At 34.4% G+C, this 22,926-nt stretch overlaps 1 protein-coding gene across 2 annotated transcripts in view; it reads right to left on the bottom strand.

Moving 5' to 3' along the window:
• Positions 1 to 22,926, bottom strand: part of ARL13B (ARF like GTPase 13B) — a 63,251-nt gene that overhangs the window by 2,467 nt on the left and 37,858 nt on the right. The window contains exons 4-9 of one of the 2 annotated variants that reach the window (XM_025989896.2): positions 20,019 to 20,124; positions 18,993 to 19,195; positions 14,382 to 14,496; positions 11,209 to 11,434; positions 8,725 to 8,841; positions 7,677 to 7,745 (exon numbers count right to left, since the gene is read on the bottom strand). In XM_025989896.2, the coding sequence (XP_025845681.1) occupies positions 7,677 to 7,745; positions 8,725 to 8,841; positions 11,209 to 11,434; positions 14,382 to 14,496; positions 18,993 to 19,195; positions 20,019 to 20,124 (836 nt within the window). The remainder of the gene's footprint in view (positions 1 to 7,676; positions 7,746 to 8,724; positions 8,842 to 11,208; positions 11,435 to 14,381; positions 14,497 to 18,992; positions 19,196 to 20,018; positions 20,125 to 22,926) is intronic. The other variant, XM_025989897.2, reaches the window with a different exon arrangement.

Here is a 22,926-nt window from a genome sequence, read left to right as displayed (position 1 = left end):
GAATAAAACAAATAACAAATATTCAAAATCTATGGAACCTATTGCCAAGGCCCTGATAAGTCTGTATTTGTACAATCCATGTTTTCATCCAGTGGCTATTACTTGTAGATATTTTGGGACAATAATTAGTCATCTTAGTTTTCTAGTAAGTAATAATCTTTTACAGTGATACTTAACTATAATTCAGTGATTTAAGGCATATTTGAAACAAAGAAAGTCTTATTTTCATTTCATAGTAAGTTCCTGTCCCTTAAAATTATAAATTGGCTTAAATTTAATAGCATATGTAAATCTTCAGTAAGTATTTTCTAACCTATTACCTTAAAAATATTCTAGCAGCATAGATTTTTAGGATCACTTGAAATAAATATATTGAAAATTTACTAGAGGCCTGTTTCCCAGATTCACATATGTTGAGAGTCTAGCTAACGAGCCCCTCATGCAAATAAACACATGGCCTAGATCACAGCCTGCAAGGTTACAGGTAAATATAAGTTCCTGATATAACTTCCTCAGTGCCCTCTATGATCAACAGTCTCCCTCACCTTCTAGGGCCTTCTGTTAGATAAGACCCTGGTGGAGCTTATAAATAACTACCTTCTTTTTTGTCTTGAACTCACCAATCTGGACTTGGCATATGCCCCAGTTCCGATAGCTCTCTCTGCCTGCACCCTGCCTCCACCGCCCCCTGTGAAACCCGTGAGTAATACACTTCTATTTCAATTTCCCCTGTGGTCTTTTTGAAACAAGGCATCCAGGGGCCCTACTTAACAAATGTTAACAAAGTCATAACAGCATTTAAGGAGATTAGGAGTCACCACTCCATCCTAACAAGAAGTAAAAGGCTGAACAGACTAAAAAATCAACAACTTGTCTCATTTTCCTAAGAGGGGAGGTCACAAGACAAACCACTGCCCCAATCCTGGAGACAGACAGGCAAATATATAGGGAGCTTCAGTTTACCAGAGCTTATATTCATGAATAGAAACTACCAGAGGAACCAGGGACCACGTAGGAAAACCTGAAGTTCAACTGATGAATTGCTGGAGGCTTAGTAGGAACAAATCTGAGAGTTAAAAACTCCAGGGGGAATAAGTCATAAGATGATCCCTGCAATATTGTGAGATTTATCTCCAAGAACACGAACAAATTCCCACAATAAATATTGGAGGAAAAAAATCCCCTCCTGCTTTTGGCAGGGGAGGAATAAAGGAAATCATTTTGAATTACCCCAGAGCACTCTATTCTGGGGCCCAAGGCTTGCCCTGAGAGGAAACTAGTCAACGAGAGCCTAACTACTGGGTAGCATCAAACCCTAACTGACCCGAGGAAGGAAATCACCAATTCCATCTGGCACTATCCATTTTGTCCACCTAATGGGAAAGAAAAAAACCAAGAAACTCTTGTGAAGGTCACAGTCCAGAGGCACAGGCTCACTAAAGACTGAGATCTAATCACAGAAATATAGAACATGTCTCCTTCCACCACGTATCACCACCATATCACTAAAGGCCAACTTACAGCAGTGCCTCTCACTTGGAACACCATATCAGACTATAAAACAAAACAAAAACAAGGCATTCTGAAAAAGGCAAAAACCAAACAAAATCTGAAGAGACAGATAAAGCATCAACACAAGGCAAGGCAGGAATGCTGGAATTATCAGGCCAGAAATTTAAAACAACTATGATTAATAAGCTAAGAGCTTTAGTGGATAAAGTAGACAGCATGCAAGGACAGATAGCAATGTAAGCAGAGAAATGGAAATCCTAAGAAAGAACCAAAAAAAAAAAAAAAAAAGCGCTAGAGATTAAAAAAAAAAAACTGTTACAGAAATAAAGAATGTCTTTGATGGGCTTATTAGTAGACTGGACACAACTGAGGAAAGAACCTCTGAGCTTGAGAATGAATCAATAAAACCCTTAGAAACTTTGAAAAGCAAAGAACAAAGACTGGAAAAAAACCCAGAAGAGAATATCCAATGACCATGGGACAAGTACAAAAGGCATTACCTTATTTGTAATGGAAAACCAGAAGAAGAGAAAACGAAAAGCAGCAGTATTTGAAGCAATAATGACTAAGAATTTCCCCCAAACTGTCAGACATCAAAGAACAGATGAAGGAATCCAGAGAACACTGAGCAGAATAAATGCCAAACAAATGATATCTGGGCACATCATTTTCAAACTACAGAAAATCAAAGAACAGGAAAAATCCTTAAAGAAGCGGGGGGGGGGGGGGGGGGGGGACGCATCAGGGGCGGGGAACACCTTTCCAACAGAGGATCAAAGATAAGAATTACATCCAACTTTTCTTCAGACACCATGCAAGCAAGGAGAAAGTAAAGTGAAATATTTAACCTGTTTAAAGGTTAAAAACCTCTAAGAGGTTTTTAGAGGTGAAAAAGGAAAAAAATCTCTAGAGATTAGAGGGAAAAAAAACCACACCAGCCTAGAATTCTGTACCCTACAAATTTGTCCTTCAAAAGCAAAGAAAAATAAAGACTTTCTCAGACAAACAAAAACTGAGGAAATTTATTTTGAGTATCAGATTTGCTTTGCAAGGAATGGTAAAAAAAATTCTTTAGAGAGAAGGAAAATAATACAGGTCAGAAACTCAGATCTACATAAAGAAAGAAAAGGTATTGCAGAAGAAATAAGTAAAATGAAAATGTATTTTTCTTATTCTTAATTGATCAAAATAATTAAAAGTTTGTTCAAAATACAGTGACAATGTATTGGATTATGTATACATAGGCATATACCTTATGAATATATACATACATATATAAGGAATTTAAATTATTTGATTATTTCGGGTACTTGCACTACCCATTAAATCTAGTGTTGTTTGAAAAGTGGACTTGGATTGGTTGTAAATGTATATTGCAAACTCTAGAGCAGCCAATAAAAAAAGTAAAAATAAAAAATTAGTATAACTGATATGCTAAGGAGAGAAAATGAAATCCTATAAAATGTTCAGTTAAAACCACCAAAGTCAGGGGTCCCTGGATGGCGCAGGGAGTTAAGTGTCCGACTCCCGGTTTCAGCTCTGATCATGAGCTCAGAGTTGAGGGATGGAGTCTCTTTGAGAGTCTCTCTCTCCCTCTGCCTTTTATCTCACCCTGCTCCTTCTCTTTTTCTGTCTCTAAAATAAACAAATCTTTAAAACACACACACACATAAAAGGCAGTAAAAGAGTGGAAGACAAAAACAGGAACAAAGGATGAGGGCATCAAGTAGAACACAGTAATGGATACGGTAGGTATTAATCCCACTGTTCAATAATCATTTTCAATGTCAAGGTACAACTGCCACAATGAAAAGACAGAGATTGTCAGAGTGAATCATAACATATGATCCAACTGTAGGCTAGCTATAAGAAAATCACTTTAAATATAGAAAGCTATTAGGAGAAAATGGTTTTTCAAGCAACTATAAATTCCAAGCACCTAGTAAGCTGCAAGGATGCCCTACAAAGTCTTAATGTAATAGTGTAACATAATGAATTACACATGTGGATTTCAAGGCTGGACTGACCTAAGTCCAAATCCTGATACTGCTACTTAGTAGCCATGTGACCTTGGAGTATAAATTCCTCCTGCACAAAATGGGGATATTACTGGCCATTTTACAAGGCTTTCAGAAGAATTAAAATGAGATAATGTACCTGAAGTGCTTAGCAATATGCCAGGAACATAGAATATACAGTTAATATTATTGCTGTATTATTGTTATAATTTAAAGTAAAACAATTATTTTTGACAAATTTTAAGTATGACTTTTCTAATTTCTTAAATTCAAAATTTTTGAAAATTTTAATACATAACAGAACTCAGAATTAAACTAGGATGAATACACTTCCTGATATGGAAGTGTATAAAACAAAACAAAAACAAGGCATTCTGAAATGCCTTTATACTTCTAGAATTTAAAAGTACTCTCCTAAAAAGATAAATCACATACACATGGCAAGAAGTATCTTTTTCCCTCCCAAGGAATGATTTTATTTTTTCAATAAAGACTCTGCATTATTTCTTTGCCAGAAAGTAAAATCATTCTATACAAAGTAGGTTTTTTATGGTCTTCACCATAGGGAATTAAGTCAATGTTAGTGCCCAAGCGATAAGACCAACTTAATGGCTAACACACATTTTTATATAAAGAGCTTCAAACTTTTTAAATATCAAGTTGAAGGGTAGTGAAACTGCTTCAAAATTTTATCTTCATTCACATTTTAATATTTGAAACATTCTTTAGTTGCTTTAGTGCATTTGGTATTTCTAGCTAACAGAATCCTTGACATAGTTCTCATAATGTGTAACACATGTTAATGAAGTATGGATTGAGTGTTTATGTAGTAAACATAAGATACTCTTTTTAGGTCTCTCTTCTCAACTCAAGTCTTACCTGTTAAACTGAGCAAGCATTATGGACAATAAAAAGGAAAGTAAATTCAAACTGCTATCAAAGTAAATGTCTATTATCAACAAACAAGTAAGGATTTGCCTTAAAAATTCCCAATGTGACTATAAAAAACTGTTTTTCATCCCAAGTCATTTGCAGTTGACTTTTAATTACTACTCTAGTTCATCATGTATCTGTTGTTTACTTGCCATTAACCAAATGCAAAGAAATGTATACAAAGAGAAAAGAGGAGGATGCAATTATAAAACCGGCAGCTATCAGCATCTCTGATGAAGATCTCCCAATAAACCATAAAAACAAATTTAAGGTTTTTATTAGAATTTGTAATTATAACTGCTTTCTTCCCCACTAATGAAAGCAGAGTTGATTGTACTTTTTTTTTTTTTTTAACCCAGCTTAGGTACACTTAGACTTAAAATTTATGGGAAGGAAGAAAACAATAAAGATATTTTAAAACTTGTGGAGTTCTAGTGTCTTCTTTGCTTTGGGAAGCTACATTCATTGACATATACTGAAAACTGACTAAAATATTGGGATTTGGGGGTCTTAAATTTAGCTGATTTATTACAATTCTTTCTCAGAAGTTTAATTTAAAAACAAACACAGGAAAATGAGCACAAACAAAACAAAACAACCTTCTTAACCTATTTTTTACCTTTATTCATTTGCCCTTAACTGTTCCCCTAGGATGCTACCCATCACCTCTTTTTGCCTCATTCTACAAAATTTCCTTCAGAAACAAATTATCATCCCCTTCTGCATTCATTCAGTGAAAGATTACAGAGCATCTATTACGGGCAAAGAATTTCTATTGTGAGAAGGCAACTAAAAATAAAAATCTATCTGCACACCCTTCACCCGCCAGGGTCCCTTCTTTTCTTCTGAACTCTTGCATCTCATTTGTATTGGCCAAGAGACATTTCCAATAGATAAGCCTACAGATAACTCCAAAGCAGGTTTCCTTCTCTAAGTATTTTCAGTCTTAGAGACAGCACCAACTTTCAAGCTGCTTGAGTAAATAATCCTCTATCCTCTCTCCCCTGCCTCACTGCATATATCCATTCCATCAAATATTACTTCTTATAATCATTAAGATATTTCCTGCATACATTTTTTTAAAAGATTTTATTTATTCATGAGAGACACACACAGAGAGAGAAAGAGAGAGAGAGAGAGGCAGAGACACAGGCAGAGGGAGAAGCAGGCTCCATGCAGGGAGCCCAATGTGGGACTAGATACCTGGTCTCCAGGATCACACCCTGGGCTGAAGGCAACACTAAACCACTGAGCCACTGGGGCTGCCCCCTGCATACATATTTATTCTCATCTTTTATTCTCCATTCCAATTTCCATTCCTCACTTCTCACTGTGACTATTACAACAGCTTCTTAGATGGGATCTTACCTCAAATGTGGCCACCATGAAGTCTGTACTTTTCACTGTGACAAAAATTATTTTCCTAAACAACACAACTACTTCTCTGGTCAAAAATGTGTAATATCTCTTGGAAAATTATAACAAGTCCAGACACCTTAACAGATATGTGAGGCCCTTCACAATCTGGCCCTAAGCCATAATTCCAATTTCAAAACTCTAACTTCAAATGTCTTCTTTCTTACCCACCACCCTACCCACATAAATCTAAGCTACAAATACAAGAACTTTATTTTCCAAATAAGCAACACCCCTTCCCACTCTTCTACCTTTGAATAGTCTGCTTCTTCTGCTTACTGCCTTCTCCTCCTTTGAAGGACATCACTTTCACTAACAGTTGTGACATCAGTTGTGACATCACTTTCACTAACTGTCCATGCAGTGCTTCAATTCCACACCACAGCTTACTACAGTAAGCTCAGGTATTCTCTTTCCTATTAGACTAGTATCTAGTATCTGCAAAAAGGCAGAAATCATGTCTTCTTCATCTTGGTATCACCAATGTTTTAGGTGGTGTCAAATACAAAAAGGTTACTTTTCGGATGCCTAAAATTCAGTAAGAGAAAAAATATCTGTTCTATGAGAAATTAGTACTTTTCTATATATGTGTACATACACAAATGCATACATACACAACTATATTAACTTTACTGATAATGCACTCTAATATACACAATTTGAGTATCATTAAACACAAACTAACCTATTACAGTCAGTAAAAACATCATGAGGCAAAGTCAGTCATTCAGAGATGTGATTTACTGTAATGCTGATCTAATCTAAGGACAAACTTTTTGGTATTTAGAAATGAAAAAATCCTTTAATTTTCACTAATAATTATGAAAGGTGTATTTTATTACTAACCTATACTATTCTGAAAAAGAAAGAAAACAGGTCATTTATAATTATGTACTTTTTGAATAAAAATATTTTATAAAGCTTGATATAATTTCAAGTTACACGATAATGCTTTTGTTAAACTTCTGACTTTTTTTCCTAGTAAATGGGTTTCTTTGGGAATCCAAGTTCTAGATTAGGTAAATAGAGCCATCAGAAAAAGAATTAAATATTCTTGATGGAGAACTTTATTGAGCTACAATATACATGTAATTATCCTTTTGCATTCTAGAAACATTTTATTGAAAGAGCCTCAGCTGATGGTCTAAAATTAGAACATCTGCCTGTTGTATCAGGTAGTTCTCTATACCCAACTGTCCTTTCTCTAGTTTTCCAGTTGTGGAGTTCTAATGCTATATATTGGTGGGACTACACCTTGTGTTAATTTAATCCAAAACAACCTATTTTCTTGAGTCAAAAAGGCTTTAGTAACTTTCTATTTACCTGGACTTTATTTGGTTTACTGATTTAGTCTCTGATTTTATAAATTATGTTGATCTTTACTTCACTTTAATATTCAGCAGCTGGGTCTTATTAGAAAAGAGAAAGAATAATTATGTGGCATTACTGAGTATACTAAGCACATATAGGACAATGCTGTTTTTAGTACTAAGCATTATTGTAATGCCTCATATTTAAATTGCCTTATAAATGTTCACTTCTCATAACAATTTACATAAATATGTAATGGGTAAACACAAAATGTGATTATTTTTACATCTGTATTCCAAGGTAAACAAATTATATGGAGGCAAAAGGCACTAAAGAATAAAAATAAATAAAATGAAAAAAGTGAAGCATAATGAAAAAGGATGGTTGTGGATTTGTAAGGCTTCCAAAAATAAAAGTTTGTTGAAGTAATGAGGTAAGAAAAGTGGATGGAATATGTATATTTGAAAACTGATCCTGTTGCATTACCATTATGACGTGTTTCACCAAGAGGCTCAAGTTTTGGAAGTCTAGTGACTTTAAGGGTTCCCCAGCCAACTAAAGAAAAAGAAAAACATTTTAAAACACTGTTAAACAATGTCTCTATGCCTTTTGAGAGGCTCCCTCCCTTGACAGGAATGTATATTATATCTGATGTCAAGTCATATATGTATATTGAATGGTACTGAATAGCCACAAAGCCATTGAAATAGTTTTTATTAAAAAATGTAATTATAGGCTGATAACATCTGCTTTAAGTTTTTACTTTATCTTTAGTTAAAAAATATAAGCATCTTCACCACCATCAAAAATTACCTTAGGCTACTATTCCAAGCCCTCGCAAAGGCTAACAGAAATGTTTACTAATAAATGAAATACTAGAAATTGAATCTTAAAATAATTCTCAAAGAAAAATGTTACCGCCTCAAGCCTTCTAACAGAGCTAAAAGGACACTATAAACATATACATTTAGATATTTATTTAGCACCTATGGTATGTGAGGTACTGTACCTGGTGCTGAAAAATTTCTCACAGTTATTGTGCAATTAGCATGTCCCGGGGTTTTACATGCAATATTCCTTTAAATCGCGTAACAACTTAGAAGGTCAGTATGTATGTTGGAAATATATTGGAAAAATTCACACATCTTGATTTCAAATGTTAACTTTCAGGATAAAAGATCCAACTTTTAAAAAACTTACATTAGCCATCCATTTATTAAACTTAAATTCCTTTTAGCAACCTGGGTACTGATATTTCAAGCAGGACTTGAATCCATTCTAGGAGGTGCTTGGGTGAAGTGTTCTTATTAATTTTATGTACTTTTTTTTTTTTTTTTTTACTTTTAGGAAACATTTTTTTCTGATTAAAAAAAGAGAATACATAATTTACAATAAATTTTGAACAAAGTAGAGAAAACTGCCTTTTTCATAAATTCACAAAATAATAAACATACTGAACAAAACAACAAAATGTCTTTCTTTTTCCTGTTTAAAGCAGCATTTCTAAGTTCAGTATCAATATCAATTTACTCACCAGGAGGAGGAGGTGGGGGTGGTGTTGGACTCTTAGGAGCAGAGTCATCTGTATTAACAGGTTCTACACGGTGACTCCTTTTTATTCTTAGTTTCTTAGTTTTCTTTTTACTATTATCTACAAAAATATAAACATGCAACTATATACCTCTCGGAATATGTAAACTTCTATAATAAAAAAGAATTAAACTAGAATATTCATATTATCATTACCATAAAACTTTATCTTCAGCTTTAGAAATTGTTACCAGTAATGAAATGTGAATCTGCTTTTACCAAGAATAAATTTTTAAATGATTGCTTACTTAATGAATAATTAATAAATATGATACAAGAAAAAAAAAAAAAAAAGCCTGTATTTTAAGTTTGATGAGAGGTTATTCAGAATACAAAAAAAGTTTACCTTTCCAAAAGTAAGTTACATTTTTTCCCAAATGTATTAAGTAAATATAGTTGTCTAATTGAAGGGATTTTCATGAAACTCAAAACAGCCAAGGAAAGAGGAGAGATGTTAATTTGTCTCAGTAGAATATATAATGATTCTAGGTATTAACAATCCAAAACTAATTCTTCAATATGTGAAAAGACTCTAATCAAATCTAAACACATTACCCATTGAAATATCCCCAATGTATGCTCAATATAAATACATGTAACCAAAATCACATTATTAGAGATTACAGAATTGAATTTGTGTTCTAAAAAATAACTACAGATTCTCACTTAAGTACATATAAACAACTTAAGGACATCTATGTCATTACCATGTAAATGTTAAATAACCACCTAAATTACTGAAATATTTTAATTGACAATCCCAACTGCTTAATTTATATATATGTAATACATTTTATAAAATGAGAGTTATGTTATATGAGAAATAGCCAACATCTATGAAATCTCCAAAGCAATAAGAAATATAAACATGCTTAGAAACATTTTTTCTAAATAAATTATTTGTGTCATCTGAGACATTTTACTCCAGAGAAAAATTGTTTTACAATTAAACCCTAAGCTTTACAGCTGAGACAAAGGAAAGAAAAAGTCCAGAACCATATGGTATTTCAGGATGGGCATAGCTCAGGGTCATGAAGGAGCACAGGATAATGGGCGGATGATAGGAAGTGGGCTCTTAGCCCAGCCACAGATGAGAATATGATCTTAACTAAGTAACTCAATCTTTCCAAGTCCCTGATTTCCTATTCAAAATAATGGGAATAATATACTCTAGGATTGTTATGTTAAATAATACAATCTTGCATTAAATAACATCTGAAACCATGTTCTGAGGTATAAAATGTTAATTATTATTATTATTATTATAGTTATATGATTGACAATCTTGGATCTTCCTACAGTATATTTTAAAATAATCTACCAAATCTTTTGCTCTTTAACAAAGACTATTAGTGTTCAAAAAAATTTTTCAATATACTGAGCGGCTAGTTTAAGTCTACTTTCTGTTTAACTCTGTTAACAGAACTATATGAGTACAAATATGGCTGCCCCACCTGCCTAAGGGAAGCTTTCAAATCTATTTTTTTTATACAGCAAAATATCCATGTTAGCTAATCTGAACCTCAAGGATTACCATCTTATTTTCATAACTAACCTTCCTGATATTGTACAAAAATTCTAATATACAATGAAACCATACTGCTAACTAGAAGTTGCAAGGAAGTAATGATTACCGGGTCATGTGTCAGTCCCTGTGCTAGGAACATTGCAAGGTTATTTTTACTGTAAGTAACCTAAAAGCCCTGTGAAATAAAATGATGCGTATTGCCATTTTGGAGATGAGGAAACTAAGACTGAAAAGCAATACAACAAATACCTAGATTCTATCCCAGGTTGTCTGATTCCCCCTCTGACACCAAAGACATGAACTTTCTAGTTAAATCACATAACCATTTAGAGAAAGAAAAGCAATTATGAATTGAAGATTTTGTAGGATATTAAAATAAGACGAAAATGGCTATCAACTTTAATGTTCATCAGCGTTCAACTGAGTATGTCCACATTCAATACAAATAGCAAGTCAATAAAAGAAGTGATGCTGACGGTAGTATTATGAGGTTTAAAATAAAATCCAAAAATAAATAAATAAATAAAATAAAATCCATACAAAACCCCACAAAAGAGCTTTAGAAGTTCAATACATTCCAAGGATTCCTAGGTCTATGCTATTTTCCAAATTTATGAAATAAAATTGAAAACAGAATTTTCTGCTGAAATTCATTTAAATTACAAAGGACTACATTTTAAGGCATCATGAATAAAAACAAGAGTTAGTAAATTCACTAATGAGAAACTAAAAAGCATGAGAGAACCATATAAATACTGCATTTGGCGACAAAAAATATTACAGTATACTTTTTTGTAAAAATAATCATGACAAGTGAGACATATACAACATGTTAAGTTTTGTGTATATATATGTGTGTGTGTGTATATATGTATATTTTTAAATAATTAGATTTATCACCTGATTCTGATGATCGCTGGTCTGTCTCATCTTCATTCTCCAACTGCTGTGTTAAAGCCTCCTTGTAATTTTCTACTACTCCAAGCTCATTGGTTTTTTGGCTACTATCACTGATCTGGCTCTGTGTCTCTATTTGCTCATGCTCCACTTTATGTTTCAGGGGGCGGCCATCACTGTCTTTCTCCATATTCTGTCTCCTTTTCTCTTTTTCAAGTTTTCTTTCATTCTATCAAAAATGAAATATATCATTTTTAATATAAGAATTGTCTAATATAGTTTTAAGGAAGAAATCAAACAATCCAAAAGTATTCTGTAACTTCAGAGCACTGTGATATTTCTATTAAAAAATTATTTGTTGAATATATCATTAAAGCATTTAATTAGTAAACTTTCTGAAAGCAAAGATAAAGAAAACATATATTACCAGTAAACATATATTACCAGTAATTCCATAATCAAGAAATGATTTGTTTGGTGCATAATCAATAAGAGGGGTTTTTCTTTTCCTACCTGCACACATACAGACATACACCACCCACAAACATACATAAATCTGATTGAATGTTTCTCTTTATATACATATTTAAATATTTGTCTTTTAAACAAAAAAGAATTAACTTTTTACTTATGAATATATATTCCTTCTCTTGTCAGTGAATATATGAAGTGCTTAGAATAATACCTGACCCACATTAAAGTGTTAGCTCCATGTTATATAATGCTACATGCGTTAGCCATTACTACTTTCATCAATTATATTATCATTCTGTATGGTTATAGCATAACTTAATTTACCAAATCCTAATCAAGAGAGAAATTATTTTCAATTTTTCATTCTAAGAAATACAATTATTGAATTAGCTTTTTAGAATAAATTCCTAACAGTGGAACTACTGGTAACTACACACATCCCTTCAGAAAGGCTAAAGTCAAGTCATACTCCAGGCAAAGAGTGAGGAGAGTGATGTTTCCCCATATCATCTTCTATGCCTGTATATCATCGTCAGTCTTTTACATGCCCACCAAACTAATAAATACATATTTGTACCTTGGTGTAAAGTTTAATTCAATTTTTTTTATTGCTAGTGAAGACGAACTATTAAATAACCTTATTGCCATTTTTTTTTTAAAGGAAACTATCCATGGGAAGCAAAAATCTTTTTTTCTGTTAAGTTCCCATTATTTTCATAGGAATTTTTAAGGGTTCTTTTTTTGTCTTATATGTCACAAATAATTTTCATTAGGGTTTGTTCTTTGCCTTTAACTTTATAGAACAGCTGTTTAAAAATTGGATATAATAAGACTAATCTGTTTATCGCTTCATCATATGTGGCTTGATTGTCCTGCTTTGAAAGTTCTCCTCCAAGTATACACAAATGTTTAACTATATTACATGCTAGTACTTTCAAGTCTTCTTTTTGTACACACTTAAGTCTTCTAGAGTTCAATTTGGTATATACACTGTTCATTAATTTTACTTTTTTCCAAATGATTCTTCATTACTCTAACTCCCTTTTCTCTCAGATTTGAAATGTCACTTTTATCTTATACAAAGTGCTCATGCATAATTAGGTTTGTTACTATCTGTTCCATTGACCAGTCTGTCTATTCTGGAAACAATACCTCACCATTTTTTTAATCTGTAATAAAAGCAAAGGGCTGTAAGGTGACTCTCTAAAATACAAACATTTTAAAGGAGAAGTTTTATAGAAAGAAAAGAAAATTTAAAATTTGCTTGGTAAAAAAGATTTTAGGTAATTTGTTTTCATTTATTTCATTTCTTAACTGATCATATTTTCAAAATGAACATAGTTTAAAAGCATAATAACTGTACTTTCTGCCACTAATCAGCTCAGGGACTTTGACTTTAAGGCATACTATGCTATACATCATTACTGTCCACATCCTTATATCACGAAAAATACAATGTTGGTAGAAGTGCTAAGACCTTCTAAGTTTATTAATTACCATGGTTAATTACCATGGTATCATATAAAATGAGGTTTATCACAAATATAAATTCATGTTTCAAAGTGAAAAGTCAAACTTGATTTCCTTCTTCTTCTCTATCAGTGTTTTTATAAAGCACATACAACAAAACTTGGCAACCATAGTATTTAATGGGATAGAGATAAATTAGCTCAAGTTGTTAAGACAGCTTTAATGTACTCAGGAAAGCATATACTTAAGGTAAATGTAGTGGAGTTAAAAAAAGATTAAATACAATTAACCTTCTGTTGTCTAAGCAACTTAAGTCAAACTATCGCATATTACCAATTATTTTGTAAAATAAGGCAATACCAAAACTATCCAATCATCTTCTTACCTGTGGAGCTGCCTCCCTCCTCAGCAGCAGCCCCAAGGAAGAAACAATCATCCACCTTTCCAGATGAGCACCTGTGTGGAAGGAGGCAGTGACAGGGGAAGAGGAATGGAGAAGATACAGGTGGGACCACCAAGCCAGCTGCCACATCAAACTCTAAGTGAATGAAGATTTAGGAAGCTCTGCCTCCAAAGAGGCACGGCTGCACAGGGTGATCAAAAGAAGGCCAATGCGAGCTCTGGACACCAGCAGACAATGAAAGCGAAGATACAACTATACAGACACACACACACACACACACACACACACAGAGCCCCTTAACTTCTTCGTGAGTAAAGTCTACAAATTAATTTTGGTAAAACTGCTGGCAATGAAAACTAAAATAAATTATATTCATATACAGAAGAACTTACTATAGATTCAAACATTCTGAAGTATCCTGGGAAAATAATTAGGAAATCATTTACATACTCTAAAATGCATCACAAGCACCTAAATATTACTGTAAAGTGACAGTAACAACAACACAGGGAGATAGACAATGTAAATGAGAGTAAATATATTCCTATCAGACGAAATAAATGACAAAAAAAGATTAATCAGGACAGTAACTACGACAGTTGGTATATTCAATCTTCATTTTCATTCTCAGTTAACTCAGAGGTCAGCTTTCCTTTCTATATTAAATCAAAAAGCAAAAGATGAAGAAAAAGCAGCAGGCCTTTAATCCATCTCTCCCATTTAATTTCCTTTAGAAATAATCGCTGGTGAAATACTTCTCCCCATCTCCCTTCTTAGCTTCCAACTTTATAACTTAAGTCATAAAAATTACATGTGCCACCATCCCTACCTCAAGAATGACAGATGCTATTGGCTGGAAAGGATTAACAGTAATTGGTTCGGGGTCCAACTCAGCCAGGCTGCTGCTTCCATTCAGTTCCGCTTGCTCTCGCTCCCTTTGTTCTCTATTGTTTGAGGGAAAAATTTGGAATTCCTTATGAGAAAATGCTGAACCATGTTTAAGAACACTTGTGATAGGTTTAAGGCTATTAAATCTAGTAAGTTAAACATCTGGACATGGCTTTGAATTACTGACTTTCAGAAATCCTAGTGCAGGTAAGAGGCCTCTCAGTCCCATGTGAAGATTAATCACTTAGACTTTTTATGTGAAGTATAGCTGACACACAATATTACATTAGTTTCAGTTACACAACATAGTGATGCAACAAGTCTATACTGTATGCTGTGCCCACAAGTATAGCCACTGTCACCATACGACACTATCACACTATCTCTACGCTCTCCTTTCCATCCTCATAACTTCTTCATTCCACAATGGGAAGCCTACACATCCTGCCTTTCTTCTCCCAGGTTGCCTGTCCACTCTTCCTTCCCCTGGCAACCAATAGTTTGTTCTTCATGTGTATGGGTCTTTTTCTTTTTTCTTTTCTTTTCTTTTCTTCTTTCTTTCTTTCTTTCATTCTTTCTTTTCTTTTCTTTTCTTTTCCTTCCTTCCTTCCTTCCTTCCTTCCTTCCTTCCTTCCTTCCTTCCTTCTTTCCTTCCTTCCTTCTCTCCTTCCTTCCTTCCTTCCTTTTTTTAATTATACATATTAAGTGAAAGCATGTGGTATTTGTCTTTCTCTGACTAACTTCACTTAGCATAATACTCTCTAGATCCATTCCTGTTGTTGCAAATGCAAGATCTCATTATGTCTTATGGCTGTGTCATATTCCATAGTTGATCACTTAAATTAAAAAAAAAAAAAAAAGAAATGCTGACAAAAATAACATCCCCTATGACTACTTAATGTCAGTGGTGCGGAACACCAGGGTGGCTCAGCGGTTAAATGTATGCCCTCGACTCAGGGCATGATCCTGGAGTCCCAGGATCGAGTCCCACATTGGGCTCCCTACTTGGAGCCTGCTTCTCCCTCTGCCTGTGTCTCTGCCTCTCTCTCTCTCTCTGTCTCTCGTGAATAAATAAATAAAATCTCGTGAATAAATAAAAAAAAAGTCAGTGGTGCTGTTAATTAACTTTCTATGTGCCAAAGGTTTATATTCATCCATTTCTTAACTACCTCCCAAATAAATGCCATCCTCTTCACTGATGTTAACAAATAAATAAGTCCTCTTGTTAACACCCTTCTTCAGTGTTGTGTCAAGCTGTGTATCACAAATAAACTGGATAACAATCCTTGCTGTATAAAGGTAGAGAGACTCTATAACTAAGCTGCCCAATATCACTAGGATTAATTATTTCCACATTAGTTACTACTGCACCACTATCACTGTGATTTATAGTTAACATTGCTCCAGGCATGAAGAACAGTAAGTTACTTTTTAAAACAAGTAGTACAAGACAGAAAAAATAAGTATTGTAGATCTGCAGCCACACTGAAAATATGGTAACGTGAATGCTCATTACTATGACATTTATTAATTATGTTCTATTATGGGAAAATATATCCTTTCATTCTGAATGTACGAAGCCAAGAGGTAGAGATTTGCAATTTATTACCTCTATGACCTTGGACTTCCGTCGGGATCTTTAAGCCTCAGCTTTCCCATAAATATGGATCAAAATATCTATCTCATAGGGCTGTGTAGACAAACCACTCTGTAAATGAACATACCTAGAAGACAGTGGTTGCTCTTAATGTTATTAATTTATTACTAAGCAATTTCAGGTAACCTAGTACTGACATACTATTTTCAGGTAGCATGTTTCATTGTTTTTAAAAAATATCTGAACCTATTTAATTGGATTTAATTAAATAAAAAGGTTTTTTAAAAATAATTCTTCTCTAAATGCCAATTTACTTTTATTTATTTATTTTTTATTTTTATTTTTCCCAATTTACTTTTAATTACAGAGTCTCTCTGCTCAACAGGAAAGGCCTCAGACCACAAGTAACATAGCTAGGAGAAAGAAGGAAAGGGGAGTAGGTAACAGAAAAGCCTGCCATAACATGATCTACAATAACTTTATGGAAAAAGTAAAAACTTGAAAAAAAAAAAAAAGATAACTTTAAACTTCTTTAATCCAACTCAAATTTTGGGTTCTTTTTTGTTTTCGTAGTGGAGGAAAGCAAAAGGTTTTATTTTCTTCAGAAAATAAAAGGTATACTTTCATGAATGACTGGTTGTACTGAGCTTTATATCATGAAAATATGATACACTTGGATAAGAAAAAACAGTCTCACGTTTACTAAAATCTCATACTGGTATCAAGAGAGACATAGAAGACGATCTGCTCAAATTATTGAGCACTTGGGGATGGGGAGTTATCTCTAGAAATATTTTTTAAGTCTTATCTCTGAATTAAATAAAAGATACCAGTAATGAAAGGATTTCCTTGACAGTGTAAGGATACATCTCACAAATGAATAACCAAGGGTGATTAGTGGGTTCTTGCCTACCAGACTAGGACTATGTTAAAAGCACATGGGAGGCCAATTTTACTTAGATAAGATAGAAGACAACCTTGTATCTTACAGAAATTCACTTAAAAATCTTTTCATTTTAGGGGCACCTGGGTGGCTCAGTTGGTTAAATGTCTGACTCTTGATTTCAGCTCAGGTCATGATCTCAGTCCAGAGATGAAGCTCCACCTCATACTGGACTCCATGCAGAACACAGAGTCTGCTTAAGATTCTCTCTTTTGGAGATCCCTGGGTGGCTCAGCGGTTGAGTGTCTGCCTTTGGCCCAGGGTGTGATCCTGGAGACCCAGGATCAAGTCCCACATTGGGCTCCCTGCATGGAGCCTGCTTCTCCCTCTGCCTGTGTCTCTGCCTTTCTCTCTGTGTCTCTCATGAATAAATAAAATCTTAAAAAAAAAAAAAAAAAAAGATTCTCTTTCTCCCTCTCTGCCCCCCCCCCCCCCCCCACTTTATGTGTATGCTCACACTCTCCCTCTCTTTAAAAAAAAAAAATTGAATTTAGGGGCACCTGGGTGACTCAGTTATGAGATCCAGACCTGCAATGGGCTCTGAAGTGGGTTTGGAGCTTGCTTAAGATTCTCTCTCCCTCTCTCCCTCTGTCCCTCCACATTTCTCTCCCTCTCTTTAAAAAAAAAAAAAAAAAAAAAAAAAAATATATATATATATATATATATATATATATATATATACACACACACACACACACACATATACAGACATATATATATATAAACCTTTAAACATATATAAATCTTTTCATTTCTCCCCTCCCCTACCACATAACAATCCAGTGGACAGAAAAAGATGAATCATGGTATTAAGTACTAAACTGAACTTCTAATCAAATCTGTGTACTTTCTTGCACATTAAGATTATTATAAATGATTCTGTGGTTGAATTTATATGATTTTTTTTTTAATTCAGAGTTTGCTAAATTCCATTTTAAAAACTTTTTTAAAATTCCATTTTAAAAGTTTGCTTTTGGGACGCCTGGCTCAGCAATTCAGCACCTCCCTTCAGCCCAGGGCATGATCCTGGAGTCCAGGGATCAAGTCCCACATCGGGCTCCCTGCTTTTCCCTCTGTCTCTTTCTCTGTGTCTCTCCTGAATAAGTAAATAAAATCTTAAAAAAAAAAAAAAAAAAAAAAAAAGTCTTTAGAGCTCTTCTAGTCCATTAAAAAAAAAAAAAGCTTGGTTTCAAGCAACATATTTTTAAATGATCTTAAAAATATATTTTAAGATACTAAGATACTACAATTTAATCTACTTTCTGACAAAACTAGTGTTGAAGATCAAATTTTGCTTCAGTTGATAGACCCACTAACAGCTTACCTTCTATCTTTGCTTAGACTAAAGAAATGGTTCTCAATCTACTAAGATAGTGAGCCCAGTAATTCTTTGTACAAGAGAAGGTTCTGTGTATCACCTCTACCCATTAGATGCCAGTAGCACTCCAGCTACCTCCATGTGATAAGTAAAAATATCTCCTAGACATTGCCAAATATCCTCTGAGAAGTAAAATTACCCCATGATTGAGAACCACAACACTAATGGTACCCATAAGAAGAGATAAAAATCGGGATCCCTGGGTGGCGCAGCGGTTTGGCGCCTGCCTTTGGCCCAGGGCGCGATCCTGGAGACTCGGGATCGAATCCCACGTCAGGCTCCCGGTGCATGGAGCCTGCTTCTCCCTCTGCCTGTGTCTCTGCCTCTCTCTCTGTGACTATCATAAATAAATAAAAATTAAAATTAAAAAAAAAAGAGAGATAAAAATCTTTGAATTCCAGGAAATAATAAATATTTAAGGAATAAATTTAACTATTATAACACCACTAGGAAAATTAGAACCCTATCACCCAAACTCATATAAAGAAAGAGCCACCAAAAAAAAAAAAAAATTACCTAATGTCTTCCTTCAAACAGCAAGAGGAAACTGAATAGAAAAAACTGTAAGATCTTTCATAGAACTGTGGTGTTCTTGACTTTGCAAATGCACTGTGGCACAAATAGGTCTACTTGCCTCTCTTCTCGTAATTTTCGTACTCGTTCAGCCCTTTCTCGTTTCTCTTGTTCTTCAAGAGCACGCTGTTCTGTTATATCCCTTTGGATGCGTTCATTTAAGGTATCAAAGTCTCTTGCAATGATATGTAGCAGCCAATAAAGGCCTTTTTTAATGGACTTGTCAATTTTCTTTCCATAGCCCAAGACTGCTGAACAAGGTTCCTGAAAAACAGCAATTTATTTGACTTAAAGATTAAAATTAAAATTAAAAGTTCTCCACAAAAATCTGTTCATAAACCATTGAATATAACTACTGGCAAATCAAAACTAACTCATTAAGTTAATGATATGAAGCATCTGCTCATTTAACTTATAAAACACACCTTTGAAATGATCATTAAACTAACATTAATACACATATGTTGAAATATTTTAAGGATTCTATCTGTAAGCTATGAGACACATTGTGAGAAGTCGAAAGTGCCAATTATAATTTTAAACAAACTCAATAGAAGACAAAATTGTACTGCCAGAAGAAAAATAACCCTACTTATTAAAAACAGCGGAAAAGTTTTAACTCCTTATACCAGGGAATTTATAGCAGTATGCATCTTTTAAGATGAATGGCCTTGCTGCCATCTTCAGAAACTAGAATGAATGACTGAATCCTCTGCCCACCTTTCTTAAGATTACAGGATAACTTTCCTGATAACAATTTTTCAAAACTCATTATAACCTCTCCTATGCTTCAATTTTCTATCTATACTTTACTATTCTACAAAATTTGTAGCATGACATATTTGTATAACTTACAGGTCCTATCAGTAATATCTTAAACAAAAAGCAAAGCTAAGGTCTATGAAATCATGAAAGTTTAGGGGAGTAACAACTAAATAGAAAACAAATGTTATAGTATTAAATAAAATTATTGTAAAACACTAATAAATTATTTTGTTAGCCGTCTGTCACCTAATTGCCTGCTACCTCTATAAAAACTAAGTTATGCTGACATATCTCATAGGGTAAAAAAACAGCGAAAACTTACTATTTGACATAGGCACTTGTGCTCATTGACTAATTTTTCCAGAGATAGGCATTCAATCACATCAGCTTCTCCTAAAGCCCCTTCCTTGTCTTGTTTATTTGCCAACCTAAAGAGACATAAATGAAATAGTTTTATAGCAAATACATAATCATAAAGCCACTTAAAAATATTTTGGTCATGTTCTTCTTATTCCAAAGATTTAAGCCTTATTGATTACAGAACCTACTAGTTCAAGAGTACTACAGTATTGGGGCGCCTGGGTGCCTCAGTTGGCTACACGACTGCCTCCAGCTCAGGTCATGAGCCCCATATCAGGCTCCCTGCTTAGCAAGGAGTTTGCCTCTCTCTCCCCCTCTGCCCCTCCCGCCACCCCCACTTGTGCTCTCTCTTTCAAGCAGCCCAGGTGGCCCAGCAGTTTAGCGCCACCTTCAGCCCAGGGCGTGATCCTGGAGACCCGGGGTCGAGTCCCACATCAGGCTCCCGGCATCGAGCCTGCTTTTCCCTCTGCCTGTGTCTCTGCCTCTCTCTCTCTGTGTCTCTCATGAATAAATAAATCTTAAAAAAAAAAAAAGTATTTTATCGCTTTTCCTTGATGTAATACTACTAAAATAAGTTTGAAAGAACTGGCCTATAAAAGCAAAATCCGCTTAACAGAAGTGTCAACAGGCCAACAAGAAATGCTCCACAGAGGAAAAGAAGTGGACTGCTAGTTTCTACAGTCCTCAGTTCCAACTTTACATCAATTATGTCCTTATCTTCTTAAAATGCAAACTGTATCATGTTTTGAACACCCAGATAGTCATACTGAGTCTGTAATATTTGAGCTCATCTGTATTTTCAGTGTGTCAATGTGTCCACATAAATGTGCAACTTACTGGGGAAGTGGGGGTCACTTAATTTACCTGGCATAGCATTGGGCATAAGGGCATAGAAACCATGATACTCAGGTACAAATTGGGAAAAAATAGAATGAAAAACCAAAATAAGCTATTGAAAAAATAGGAATTACTACAAAATAACAATGTTTGCTATCAGGCATCAGAGATCAAAAGTTTAATGAAACGCTGTCTTGGTCAGGGTTTCTAGAGGCAAATATATATTATTTAATAAATATATAGAACAATATATCTAATGAAACCTTATCACCTACCTTTAAAAATTATCAACATTATGCCATTCTTGCTCATCTACATACCCTTTACTTTCCCTGACAAGTGAAGTTATTTCACCCCTAAATTTTAAAATATTACCTTATTTATTAAAAATAATACCACTATCACACCTAAAAAAATTAACATTCATCTTTTTTATAAGGTTATGTCCAAATTCAGATCCAAACAAGATACACAATACACTGTATTCATTTAAATCTTTTTAATACTTTCCCCAGTCCCAACACTTACACCCCTGCAACACAACTACCACTGCTACTTCTTTTCCTTCCATGACATTTATTTGAAAACAAAACGAGTCCTATTTCTATAGAATGTTCTGTGTTTAGGATTCAACTCCCTCCCTTATGAAGTCAATTTAACATGCATACCAAAAATTTCCTATATCTGTAGTTAGATGCACATCTGTAGATGTGACATCTGCAGTTAGATGTACAGGCTGGATGAGATTCAAGCTGAAATCTTGATGAGCATATTTCACAGATGGTGCTGATACTGAAAAGGCATAGAATATCTAGTTACACAACATTTAGTGATTTAAAAACGGATCAGTGGACTGGGCTGGAGTCAGCTTGATTCATCCAAAATAAAGTTCCTCACGAACCTTTCTTTCATTGAATGATTTTAATAGCCTTTAATGACCTTTGTTTAACTTCATTATTTTATAAGAGATTATAAAATCATGATTCTTCTAATTCTATCTTCCCTCTGAATTTATTAGCTGGATTTTGCTGGGAAAAAAAAAAAGTAAGCTTTCATCAACTACTCAGTAACTCTTACTTAAATACAATTCAGATGAAAGTCAACATAAATGTTTGATCCTTTGCCTTCATTTCCTAGTTTTCATAAGAATGAATTGGTGTCCTATCAACTTCCGAACATGATCAAGTTGCTTTCTTTGGTTTGTGGGGGGATATCATTATGAACTCATGGATTTTAAAAATGTATTTTTTTTTTTAAGATTTTATTTATTTATTCATGATAGTCACACAGAGAGAGACAGAGAGGCAGAGACACAGGCAGAGGGAGAAGCAGGCTCCATGCACGGGGAGCCCGATGTGGGATTCGATCCCGGGTCTCCAGGATCGCGCCCTGGGCCAAAGGCAGGCGCCAAACCGCTGCGCCACCCAGGGATCCCTGGATTTTAAAAATGTATTTGATGTGTTTCAATTTATTGTAGTCACTGTTGTTTTTTGAGGCTCAAAGCTACCCATTTAATTAATGGCTAGTGAGAGTCCCCTTTGAACTAGCTCCTGGGTTCTTTTGGTACAACTCCAGTGGGCTTTGATATCTTCTTTGATTTCTCTTAAAAAACAATGTCCCATACCTGAAATCATCAATTTTGCTAAGGAGCCCTGATTCCTTTCAGTAAGGAAGGAAATGGTACTGTAAAGATCACAATCTGAGGACTATGGGCATTTATTGCTATTAACTTGCCATTGATTCTAGACCCTCTCAGTGGATAAAGCTAAGACAAATGTACTTTTGTAAGAAAGAAAAATCAAAATCTTAAAGACTATTTCATTTTTACTCAGCTTAATTTGTATCTTTTTTTCCTTATGCTTGAAAACTACAGTTCTTAATAATGCTGACATTAACTATTTCATTATCCTACAACATATACAAGAATCAACATAACAGGGCAGCCCCTGTGGCTCAGCGGTTTAGCACTGCCTGCAGCCTGGGGTGTGATCCTGGAGGCCTGGGATCGAGTCCCACGTCGGGCTCCCTGCGTG

The sequence above is a fragment of the Vulpes vulpes genome, chromosome 1 (genome assembly GCF_048418805.1).
Source record: "Vulpes vulpes isolate BD-2025 chromosome 1, VulVul3, whole genome shotgun sequence".
Classification (NCBI taxonomy): domain Eukaryota; kingdom Metazoa; phylum Chordata; class Mammalia; order Carnivora; family Canidae; genus Vulpes; species Vulpes vulpes.
Note: the sequence above shows the minus strand (reverse complement) of the source record. Positions and strands in the feature narration are given on the sequence as shown.